General features: G+C 40.6%; 1 protein-coding gene across 19 annotated transcripts in view; it reads left to right on the forward strand.

The window, feature by feature from the left end:
• The window catches only part of AFAP1 (actin filament associated protein 1), a 140,420-nt gene that overhangs the window by 34,664 nt on the left and 93,060 nt on the right, over window positions 1-12,696 (forward strand). The window contains exon 1 of one of the 19 annotated variants that reach the window (XM_080373403.1): window positions 3,148-11,064. The exons of the other annotated variants lie outside the window; for them this stretch is intronic. Within the exon in view, the coding sequence (XP_080229529.1) occupies window positions 10,971-11,064 (94 nt within the window). The 5' untranslated portion in view covers window positions 3,148-10,970. Of the gene's footprint in view, window positions 1-3,147; window positions 11,065-12,696 lie in introns of those variants that run through there. 19 annotated transcript variants of the gene reach the window in all.

Here is a 12,696-nt window from a genome sequence, read left to right on the forward strand (position 1 = left end):
CTTTTTTTTTCTTGTCATACTTTCAGATTTGTATGGTTGCAAAACCATTAAACTGTTAGATGGCATATGCAAGAATTCTTGTGCTGCTTTCATATGTGTGTTTTAAAAAACATGATATAGTGTTCTCTAACTCTAACACAGTGTCATTAGTGGATATCAAGGCTCAAAACAAAAGGGATTAGAATTATTACCTTTATCTCCAATGATGGGGAACCCAGAGGACAGAGAGGAGATCTCAGTTGCTTCAGTGCGTCTCACTGTCCATGAAGACCTAGAAGCAGGTCTACTGAGTCCTCTAGTATCTTCCTTTTAGGCTTCTACTTTTTGGGGCACAGCATATCCTTTGACTACTTCATAGGCTTTCCACGCTGACTTTGCAGCCAGGGTTGTTTCTTCTCCAAGTAGGTTTTTGAGGTGTTATTGAAACTTCTTGAAGCAAAACTGTTTGCCCCAGTATTTGACTGAAGGATGCGGATTCTCTAATTTACACTTAAATAGGCGCCCTGCTCTAACTTATATTTTGGAAGGAGTTTGCTGTGGTTCTTCTCAGCTGCACATCAGTATATATGGGGCTTGCAAGACACTCCCTGATGAAATGTTACTTTCCAAACAAAGTATTTTCTGAAAAATGCCATCTGACTGTGCCAATTGCCAAAGAGCAGTGTTTTTGAGGCGCTGTTGCTGAACCTAAAATTTATGTCAAAAGCTCAATGAACCCATTCCTTTTAGCTTTTAAGTCAAAGCTCTGCTGACAGCACTGCTCCATTGATCAGCTGCATGGATCATTGAACTGTGGCCTCACAGAGCAGGCTTCGGGAAACTGCTACCAGAGCTGGAAAGAGTGATATTATTAGCTCATGATTTGCTACACTTAAGTAGTGTTCCCAAAGGACCAGGATACTGGACTGAGTTTTCAGAGCTCAGAATTCATCTCTGGCTTTGCCATTTATTTTTGTCGTGGTCTTAGGCAATGACTTTTCTCCAGAGCCACTTAGTTGCTGCTCTTTTTACCTTAAAGAAAGTTAATTGGGAAAAGACTTGAGGACTGTAGTTTCTCCACAGCCTCACCAAGTTCCGCATAGCTGTCTGAAGCTGGGCTTCTATGCCTTGTTTTTTCTTCCATAAAGGGAAGATATCAACACTCCAACCTGAAACCTCCTAAGCTGGGAGGCTTAATGAATATTCATGCAGTGCACTGAAGAATAAGTGCATAAGAATTTTCCAAATAATAATCATACCTGCTGACTTTTATTCCAAGCCCCCTTCCACCCTTGCTCTTTCATTGTTTAAAAATATAGTCTCACTGTGCCACAGAACTGAGACCATCGCTTGGAATTTTATAATGAACATTTCAGAGTTGTGCATGTGGTTTGCTTGAATACGATGACAGTTTTCACCTCTCGTTTTACTTCTCCATGTTCTTCTTGTTTCAGACTTGTAGGCTAAGCTGATACAGTGGGATACAGTTTCTCTTTAGCCTGTGAAATAATTTTTGTCGGTGCGATGGTGCCAGAGAACTGTGCTAGTGGCATATGGCCAGGCTGCGCCCTGGCACGTGCAGCCATCACTCGGTGGCACTGGTGGGAGAGATGTATTGGCATGTCTGAGCATTTTTATTCTGAAGCGTTTATTCTTTTGCAGTATGGGAGGGTAAAAAGTGAAATCTGAGTAGTTTTAATTAATCTGTGCTACAAATAATCTCTGCCTTGGCTAGAAATCCAATCCTCTTCCTCACTGCTCTTGGATTTAGGTAAGCCGTTTGCCTGCGGGCTAGTGCAAGCCAGGAATGTAGATCTGGGGGCCCATCCTGACCTGTGAGTGTCCTCCCAGGCCAGATTACTTGGGCTCGGTGTGAAGCATCTTATGCTGGACTCTGGTGTCCCTCTGAGCCCGCACCTCCCAGTTTGGCAGCGGCACAGCATCCTTCTGCTCCCTGTCGGGCTAATTAGGTGAGGGGCCCGGGGGCTGAGAGCCCTGCCAGGATGGCTGTCAGCCTCTGACTTCTTGCCAGCCATCTGAGGCGGTTTGGCATTCTAGATTGAGGAGAGGCTGGAAGCTCAAAAATCATGAATGCTTACATGGTTCTCCCATCATCATCTTTGTCACTATTATTTATTAGCATCTGCACATCTAGACTAGCTATGCTGCAGCATGGGCAGGGGCAGCTCCTGCTGGCGGGGTCTGCCCCCAGTCACAGGGCTGTGGCCCTGGGACAGCCCAGCAACAGCAGGGAAACCTGCAAAATGGTGTTGAAATTTATTCATAAAATTAAATACTATTGAAGTTTTTAATAGCTTAATAGTCAATTCTGTGTTCTTTGAAATATTTTTTTTGCTGATTCTGCACTGCAAATATCTGATCATTTACCGTACTGGCATTTGGGCTTTTTTAAGGTTTAAGGAAAACTTGGCTCTTCTTCAGAAAGTCCTTAAGGACTTTCCACTGCATCCAGGTCACATGATTTAGATCTACATTTTAATTGCAAAAGCCAAAGACAAAAATAGACAACACTGTCAAAAAAGGCTAAAATTAGTCACATTATCTGGAGAGGGCCACAGCTTGATTTGGATTTGCAGATGTGCTAAGGGTTAGATTATCTCAGCAGCTGTTGACATTGGGAGAACTTTGCCATTAATGGGAATTGTTAGACAAATGCTATTTGGATCTGAGATTTTGCCTCAGCATTGTGTTACACATTCAACTTGGATATATTTGGGCTGCTTGGAGTTATAGCACAGAAATGACGTTGACACCAAATTTGTGGATTTAGAGAACTGCAGAACACGCAATTTTCCCCATCTTTTGCTGGCCTTCCCAGGAGGGAAATACCAGGTATTCCTGCTTTAGAATGTGCACAGAACTGCTGCAGCTTGCAGTGTGGATGGGACACCAATCCTCAATGGATCCTTTCTGTGATTTGTCAGGAAATGGGACACAGAGGACAACCAGATACTTTCATACTGATGTCCCCTACTGTTGCCTGATCCTAGTATAGAAGGGATTTCTAAACGGCCTGAATTTGGGACGATAGATCTACGGTGGTGTTCCACCATAACGTTACTCTAGCATAACTAGGTATTGCACCTAAAAGCTGTATCCGTGCCCTGCTCTGGTCCGTGCTGTGGCTGCACGTGCACTTGTGCCAGCCCAGCGAAGAGACAGAAAGTACAGCCTGGGTTCGGGAAGGGTACGTGTGGCTGCTCCTTTTGGTGCCAACACTGAGTTATGCTCTGTGAAGGTCTTTGTGGTACTAAGCCTGCCCCAGTTTCCCACCTATAAAGCAGAGAGAGTGCTACTCTGTAATCCAAAAGGGTGGTAGGAAAATGAATAGTTAATGGGTCTACAGTGCCTTGAGAATTTAAATTACTTTCTAAAAGTTGCATGATGATACTTGCTGTCCTGCTTTTCTCACTTCAAAAATTACAAAGTTTTTTTTTAGAACCCCTGCCTTCATCGTAATTAAGATCTTGATTTGGCTATTAGTAAATTTTCATAAGTTTGCCATCTGGAATGAAAAGAAAGCATAAGCTGATTTTGCCTTTCTTTTTATGTCTCTTAAGAAAAAATGGGGGCAAAAAAGTTTCATCATGGAAAAACAGTTTAAAGCAGCGTAGAAGAGAAGAAATCTCTTTATAAGTGCATGTTTGCATCTTTCCTGTAAAGAAACTATTTAACTGAGATAAACCTTTTTATTTTTCTTCAAGGAATACTGTTAAGGTTCATGGACTTTGAATGACCCATCTCTCATTTTTTTTTCTCATGCTCCTTCCTATTCAGAGGACAGCCTGCCCTTTTTGAAGCACCTTTTTGCCATTCTCAAATGCTCCAAAACAAAGACTTATTTAAATAGTTTCCATTTTTACACTGGCCATTTCTGCCTTTTGCTGATTGTTGTCTTGCTGCTAGGAGAGGCAAAGGAGGCCATCTTGCATTATTTTATTGCTAATGTGTACATATGTGGTGAGCCTCTGGAAAGGGCGAGGACATGATAGAGCAATTTGTCCTTTTTTTTTTTTTTTTTAGTTTTCACAGCTCATTCACTTTTAATACGGTGCTCAAACTATAGTTTATGAAAAAAATGGTTCAAAACTTTCTTGTTAGAAGTTTCTTCACTGCATTATCAAACTGCTTTGAATAGGAGGGAAGGGTGTTTTTGAATATATAGATTTCTCTAGAATTCCCCTAAAAACTATCAAAGTGGATTTGACTGCTTTCTTTCTTTTTATAAATAACTTCTGACTCTAATGATGAAAAGTACATGTAGGGTAAAATCTTTTTTACTGGGAGGCTTTTAAAAATATTCAGTTTGATAATGTTCCTAATAAGCAGTTTCCAGCATGTTTTACATGGGAAAGAAGAGAACAGATTTCTGTCTCAGAGGTTTTCCCCCGAAGCCTGTGAAATTAGTCCTTCTCTAAAACCAGTATGTTGCAATTTATATATAAGGAATACCTCTTTGAGACTTTGTCTGGATTAAAGGCCACGAAATTAAGGTTTGTATAGAGTATGCCAACCTCAAGGACTTAATGGGACTATATACTTGATTCTTCTCACGTTTCTGCTTTTCTTCATGCAGTGCAAATCAGATGCAAGTAGGAAACTGTTAGGAGTAAACGATTGAGATGATAAAATGCAATTTGTTCCCTTAATGTCCATAATTGGGAAAGAGACCCTAGAAATTGAGCTAGGAGATGTAATTTATACAAGCAAGACAGGCCCTGAGTTTTCTGTACATTTGCTTGTGAAAGACCTTTTTATGTTCTTTGAAAAGGATTCACACTTTACTAATTTACTTTTTAGCTTTGATGAAAGTGTATGGGGGAAGAAAGAGGAGGGAGAGTGAGGGAGCACAGACTAGGAGGTGGAAGATGCAGTCCAATTTGTTTCAGGGTCTGCAATTGCAAATGAAGCATTTTGATCTCTCTTGATCGAGGACAGATCCCGTCAGATTAGAGCCCACTGTCACCCCATTTGAGTTGCCAAAAGGGTTGCATGCATAGTCTAATAATTATATGTAACGCTAAGGAAGACAGATGTAGCATTAGCTTCTGATTCAAGCAACCACCGTATTAATTTTCAAGTGAGCAGCAGCAGAAGCAGATGGTGAGATGAGGCAAGGATGCAAATGTTTGCCATCGATAGCTTTTACCTTTGTGTAATTGCTGTGGCTGATGTGGGGCCGAGCCGACGGGTCCCAGTGGCTGCCTGGTGGCACCAGCTGGTCCTTCCCCAGCCTGGCTGCCGAGGGATGCTGCGCAGGGCTCGCCTGGGCACGGCTACAGGCGTGACACACGTTGTTTGTGCTATGATGCAATGGGATAACTTTCATATAGAGTCAGCACATTTTGGATAATAACTGAGACCAACAGATGCAGCAGTCTGTGGTTTCCTAGTTAGGTTATGAGTCTGTGAAAAACAAAGCATATAAGACAAGGAAAATATGCAACCTTGCTATAAACTGAAATCCTTGCTGTTTTTTTTTTTTTATTTTATTTCTTGGGGGAGGGTGCTGGGTTTGTCTTAGAGATCTCAGTGGGAGGACATTTGGCAGTGCATCTTCTTTGTTACTCAGGAATAGAGGAAGAACTGGGAAGCGCCTATTGGCAAGTATTGTTAAACAAGCCATCCAGGACCTTATCCAGCGATATAAGACATGAGATCGATGGCACACCCAAACCTTGATGAAGCTCATTTTGATCAGGATATTTCTCTCAGCTGTGACAAAATTCTGGTGAGGACAAATGGAGTCACAGTGATTTTCTTAGTCATAAAATGTGGCTTCCTTGCTCAAGCAATATTGCTGAAGTATGCTCAGAGATAGCTGCGTAATTGGAATAGAGGGTTTTGTTCTGTATCCCATGGTCCATTTTTATCTGTATAGTATCCATCAGTGACACGTGTGGGCAGTCATGGAAAGAATATGCTGAGGATACGTTTAAAGTGCATTTTTCTTCTCTCCCATAGCCAGATAGGAAGTTTTTAGATGCTGTAACAGTGAGAAGCTGGTGTTCCTTGTGCTGTTCAGTTCTGTGACAGCACATTTTACAAGCAGTGAATTAGCTCATTGACCTCAAAAAATGCACTTGGACTCAGGGTGAGTGAGAGCCTCTGGTAATAACATTTTGGACATATGTCCTCAGAGATTTAAAATATTCTTGTATGGATTTTTCTTGTCTTTTCTTTTTTTTTTTTTTTTAATACAACCTCCCTGTTGGAAAAGACCAGCTGTGATGGAGGCGAATGGAGCAGGCGCAGCCGGCCAGGCAGTGCCCGTGCCAGTACCAGGGTATGTCCCAGCATCTGCCCTGTTCTCCCATCTTCAGTGCTTCATCCTCCCATCACTGCTGCCAGGAGGAGCAGACATCCGACTGTTCGCCTACTTTGCTCCTGTTGCACAGGAATGAAATTTCTGCCTTTTAGATGTTAATAACTAAAACACAGATATTTTTTCTCTCTGAACTCATCCTGTTGTTGTGGTTAGTGAAACCGATCAGAAGGATTGGGACATTTCTTTTTTTTACCATGGGAAAATGTTTGCAAGGTCTGGCCTAAAGGTAGATAAAAAAACCAGCTGCATGACGAGACACGGTGCAACTGTTAGGCAAGGGGGAATGTGAGGATTATTGTTGAAGGGACTGCTGAAAGAAAGAGGGATTTCATGGGAGGGAGGGAGGTTGCTTGGCAGGGAGGAGGGAGGCTGTTCCAAACATATGGGGCAGTGTAACCAGATGTAGAAAAACTGGATAATGTGCAGAAAACAGAAAGCAGCCAAGAGGAGTGAAAACCGGGGAGCAGCCTGAGAGAAAGGTGTTGGCAGCAGTTTATTACTGTTTATTAAACATATGTTTTCTGGTTTCATGATAAATTCAAAGCACCTCTATAATTAAAATGAAATCTCTGTAACATACAAGTATTAGCTGCATATCCTGGGTTACAATGAATTAGTTGAGCATGACTGAAACCATGAGAACTACACCAGATAAGGACCCAAAGGTTTTAATGTTTCTTTTCCTATTTTGTTGTGGGAGGAATTAGCTTATTTATTTATTTTATTCTGTATCCTTGGAATATAAATAGAGATTAATGTTAATTTTGTTTGATGAGGGAAGTTCAATTTTAAGTCCAAGTTTTGTATTCAGGCGGATCATACATACAGCCCACGCCACTCCCAAACATTAGTTAAATAAATTTGTCAGAATCTGCATTTTTTCAGGCAAAGGTTCCTGCTAGAACTTTGTACTCTAAAGAAACATCCCATCAAACAGAACTAAGACTGCTGTAGTCCACTTCGGTGTCCAGCCTTCTGCAGATCTAGCTCATCATAAGTCGTCAGAATAACTGTTGGTAGTACAGGAAAGATGGAGTTCTCTTTGAAAGCTTGTGCAGTATCCAGTGTTTAATGTTTTAGTGATCAGACTGTGCATTTTGAAAGCTGCCATGAAGAAGTAACTTCAGTGATTTCAGCGGTTCTGTCCATCTTGTGACACACTATACAGTCAGTAATTAAAATGATGTATCACTGAGTTTTGAAGGAGTTCATAGTTGGCATTCATGTCATGAAACGCTCAAGCCTTTTGACAGGTAATGGTCTGATGCCTTGGTTTCTGCCTGATCAGGGCTCGAAACAAAAGCCACCGCCTATCAGTGTTCTGGTTATTGGAAATATTTGGCTTTAGAATTAGTGTCTTTCGTATGGTTCATTCAGTGGCTGTTGGGACATGGTGACAACTTCTTACATAAGACTGTGGAGTTGAAATCCTTTCATGAAAATTGTTCTGGTTTGTTTGGGATCATTCCTCTACAGCATGCTCAGTTTCAGGACTCATCGCAGTGATACCACCCGTGTCTTGCCAGGGCAGTGGACCTGACATTCGAATTCCAGTATAGTCCTTAGCTCAGCTGGCACAATTTCTGTTGACTTATTGACCTAGCTTATTATTAGCGTATTCTTTAGGGCCTCTTGTTTTCTAGCAAATACATAAAAATACACTTTGATTTCTTATTTCCCTATCTTAAGGAAATATAGTGTAGTTTCTGGGACCTGAATTTTCATAGATTTCTAAAAGGTAACTTGCTGACTTTATCTGCTTCTAGAAAGAAAGTGTAACCTTCACTTGTAAACACATTTACAGACAAAAAAGGGGCCTTGAAGGTTGCTCTGTGGAGCTCCATTAGCAAGTGTGAATTCCACTCTTGGCTGATCCCTGAGCTCTAGTCAGTGTGCTTGCTGTGGCCCTCCTTTGGAGCAGCCTGTCCAAGGCCAGAGGCACCTGGACCAAATCCAGTCGAGACAGTAAGGTTACACAGAGACCCTTTGGTCAGTCTTGTTTTGCAGGCTGTAGAGGTGTGCTGAGTGAAGGAACTGAAAGGGATAATTTATCTCTGGATTGCTGAGATCCACACACACACACGCCCACCCACCTCCCTTTTTTTTTTTTTTTTTTTGTCAGAAACTATAAAATTAAGTTTACTTAATTTTCCTGTCCACGTACTAATCATGAAGGAGAACCAGAAAGAGGAGAAATCACAGAAACATTGATGTATTTTCAGGGAATTTACTTGAGGGCTACAAGAGGCGAAGGGGATTGAAATTCCCCATTTCAGAATTACAGCTTTCCTGCTTTATCACAGCTAGCTGCATCCACCGTTGAAATGCATATATTGCTGTTTTCAATAGAGAATTATTTCATGGTTATATTTATGGATCATGTATGTCAGAGTATGTGTGAGTGGCACAGCAAAGAAGCTCAGCAAAGTGTTGTAAGTTGTGTGCACAGATGCTGGAGAAAAAGCTTTGAAGGCATAGCTTAGGAGGAGAGCTGTTCCACCTGCTGATGGATTTGGTTAGCAGATACAGAGGCTCTGCCACCAGCCCTACCTGTGTGTCACCAGTCAGTGCTTTCATTACCTGCCTGGTGCCTCAAACCCTGCCTTCTGTTTTTCACTGCGGACCGGTGTCAGATCTGGTACTAAAAATTTTCACCATTGGTACCACTCAGTTCCAGTGGAAGGGGCTACCTAACACATACAAGATAATGATGATAATAATGATAATGATGATGATGATGACAACGACATTATATGTGCCTCTTTGTGCACACTTCATTTACTGTTATCATCTTGACTGTGTCTTGGGTTATCAGCTGGTTTCAACGTGTCGATTTTTAGTTCTCCATAAACCCATGAATGTCCTTGGGACAACTTGTCTAAGACATCATTCTTTTTTTAGCGTCAGACTGTAAAAAGCTGTTTCAGGTGGGTGATTGTGAGGGAGGGTCGGTGTTATGAAAAAAGATGCTTATTGCAGGATGTATTCCCTTAAGGTCCCATATATTTCCAGCTGCTTCTCCCTTTGGTCTTTAAAAGTCTGTGCTGGAGATGTAGCAAAGCTCACTTTCTAGCCTGAAAGGTATGTCTAAGGATAAAGACTAATTAACTGGGAGGTTTTAAAGTGATATTTATCACAAGGGTGGGATTTTATGAAATTTTGGGTGCGTTTATGTCCTTATGTAGAGCAGAGGCCTAGGAATAAATCAACATGCATAGACATGTATATATCCATGATATTTTCAGGGTTCAAGCATTACTATGGAGGATTTGTTGAAACGTTGTGGAGCATTCTCTATTTTTCTCTATTCTCTGTTTTTTTTAAATACTAAGATTTCCATTTTTGTGTTAATGGTTCTTCACCTATGGGGCTTGAGTTTCAAAGCTACCTTAAGCTCTAATGCTTTTTTTCCTGTTGACTGTGATCTACCTCTCACATAATGAAATCCTCCAGAATAAGAATAAGGGGTGACACTAAAGGACACAAGTTTCTTAGGGCACGTGTGTAAGGTGGGAAATTATGTATTTTCCACAGGAGAGATTTGAGCTCTTACAATTATACTTTCTATCAGTGCAAAGTATGCTTCTTTGATCTTATTTTCTTAACAGAAATCTGTGTTAATGTGTACATCTATTTAAAGTAATTTTCAAAAACCTGACAGAAAAAGCAGAACATGCTTCTCTCCTTGGGAAAAGTGTCAGAAATGCAGCCGTACAAGGTAGAAGTTACTCATTGCGGAATGGACCCAGCAGCGAGGTCTGTGGTATAAAAAGGTGCTGTGGGATGGAAAAAAAAAAAAATATTTTTTTCCATCCTCACATACAAATGTGAGGACTTCTGGATCTGTTCTTATAAAATGCAGTATTATCTCATTTCTGGCTTGGAATTACCTGCAAACTGGAAGCCTAGAGCACCAGGTTCACCGAGTGCAAACTATTCTTGGATTGTACTGCATGTATGGCTGACATGGTCAGTCTCATGGCTTCTTGAACAATTTTTAAGTGTGGTATTTGACATGTATAATGAAAATTGCTGAATACGAAAATACCAAATTATGTGCAGTTCCTACCATTGCCATATTTGTGTTTCTTTGTCATTGTTTTGCTATTCTGTTTCTCCATTCCATTAACTTCACTAATTGTCTCACATTTCTTCTGGATATGTAATTGTTTGTAACTTTGAAAGAAATCCTAACATCAAAAGGGATCTGTGTGCAGCTGAGGACCCGAATGAAGAACTCAAAAAGATGTGCTACAGCATTTTGCTTCCTTTTGTGCTACCACAGGGTATCTGCTTCTGTGTGTCTCAACCTTAACTGAGCCCCATCTCCTCCTGGGACTTTGAGGCTGGGGCAGACATTCACCTCCTACCACAGAGGTTTTGTCTCCTTTTTACGTCATGAGGGAAGTGCTTTTCTTTTGTAGAATTGGAGCCCATTTCTTAATTCTGTAGTGGCTGCTTATCTTTTGTGGTTTGGGGTAATGGAGGAGTTGAGCTAATGCAGGAGCCAGAGGCAAGACCTGGAATGTCTTGTCCTGATTAGATGATGCCAGCTGATACATTTGGAAATGGTTAAATGCAAGAAATTTCCATTTTCTGCCCTAGTAGGGTAATGGGAGTCTGAGAAGAAAACTCAACCTGAATGCCCACAGTGAGCACAGAGGCAGGAGGTGGGACTCTTGCCCAGCCTGCTGGGCGTGCAGTTGGAGTGAAACCCCGTTCATTTGCTTTACAAGGTATGTTACATTTATTTGGGGAACAAAAGAAACCTCATGTAGAAAATGCAATTCTAGAGAAAGCCTTCAGCAACTTGATAAAGACCACTGTAAGCTTCTGTAGTTAGTTATCAGCATGTTGGGGCTTTTTTGTATTTTTTTTGGGGGGGCTAGCATATTATGAATTCAAGGTAGATAATTAGTGCTTAAATAAAAATAAATGCATGTAATAGTGATTACTTTTTATTTTCTTCTTTCTTTGTCATTTCTTCTTTTGTTTTGTCTCTTGCTTTTTTTTTGTTGTTGTTTTTTCTTCTTTTTTCTTTTCTCTTCTTTTTTACTTTTCCCTTTTGTATTTTCTTCTGTGAGTTTAGAAGGAGGCATTCCTCTCCAGAGTCTGTGGCAGTGCTTAAACACTGGTCTGGACTTCAAAAAATAAACTCTTTATCCATCTACCTTATGTTAATGGATTACACTCCTGCATTGCTGTCACTCATTGCATGGCTGTAGCTTCTTGCCCAGACATTCCTTAATGCTTTCCCACCTCTTGTTTTATCACCCAAGTATTGCAACAGCAGCATTTGGAGCACTCATAGCAGTTTGGGAAAACTGGTTTTCTAAATGCCTATTCCTTGAAAACTGAAGCAGATGGAAGAAAGAAAAAGAGGAATACATGTGGGTTATGGCTGAAATGATCCCTTGACACTCATTGAGGTTGATCATAAATATGCATGAGACAGGAGGAGTTTTAGTAGCTGTGTTTTGCCTCTCTTGCCCCAAGCTGTCTGGAAAGAGAGTTTGTGACAGTCTGGGGAGCTCCAAATTTTAAACAAAAGATGATTGTTAGGAGTTTTTAGAGAGCTTTAAATATAATTATTTTTGTGTTAAAATACTCTGATGATAATCCCTGTGCCTGTTTTACTTGCTCCGTGCTAATTCTTCGTCTTTTAGGCTCTATCTACTATTAAGGGTTCACCTCTCTCTCATACACTTTTACCATTCTTCCCTGTAATGCCATGTACCCCCAAGATGATCATCTCTACTTTCTGAAGCAGGTTTTTAACATGCTTAACAGTTAGAGTTTCTCACAACTTGTACACTATTATTATTTAGAAGGGCCAGTGCAACCAAGAGAAAATTCTTGAAACATCTTTTCACCCTGTGTTCTTCAAACAGCATGCCCTTTCATTTTTTGGTGCATAGGATTCTGATATAGTTTCCAAATATGTCATCTAGTTTCTGGTAGCATATTGGAAAAAGCAAAACTTTTTCCTAGTGCTAAATATGCTATCACTGCCTGCTTAGGAATTTTGTGTATTTCTGAGTGAAATTCTTTTCCTGGATAATGATGATGTAGCCATGAAAGGAACTTTTTCCTCAGTTACTGGATTTTTGTAACTGCATTATAGGGTTGAGTGGAAGCGACTCAAAGTGATTTGGGGTTTTTCTTCGTAAAGATTTTTGTATCCTGTGGCTCTGTATTCTTCACAGTGTCTCTGATATTTATATCTTTATAAAATACAGACATGATTTCCCCAGCGGTATTCTGTTACGAGCTTTTTAATAAAATATTCAAATGACGACACCCAAAACTAAGGATGATAACACTATTTCAGTGACACAATTCAATAGAAATGGGCATAAACATGCAGC

This window comes from Falco punctatus, assembly GCF_963210335.1.
Source record: "Falco punctatus genome assembly, chromosome: 1".
Taxonomy (NCBI): domain Eukaryota; kingdom Metazoa; phylum Chordata; class Aves; order Falconiformes; family Falconidae; genus Falco; species Falco punctatus.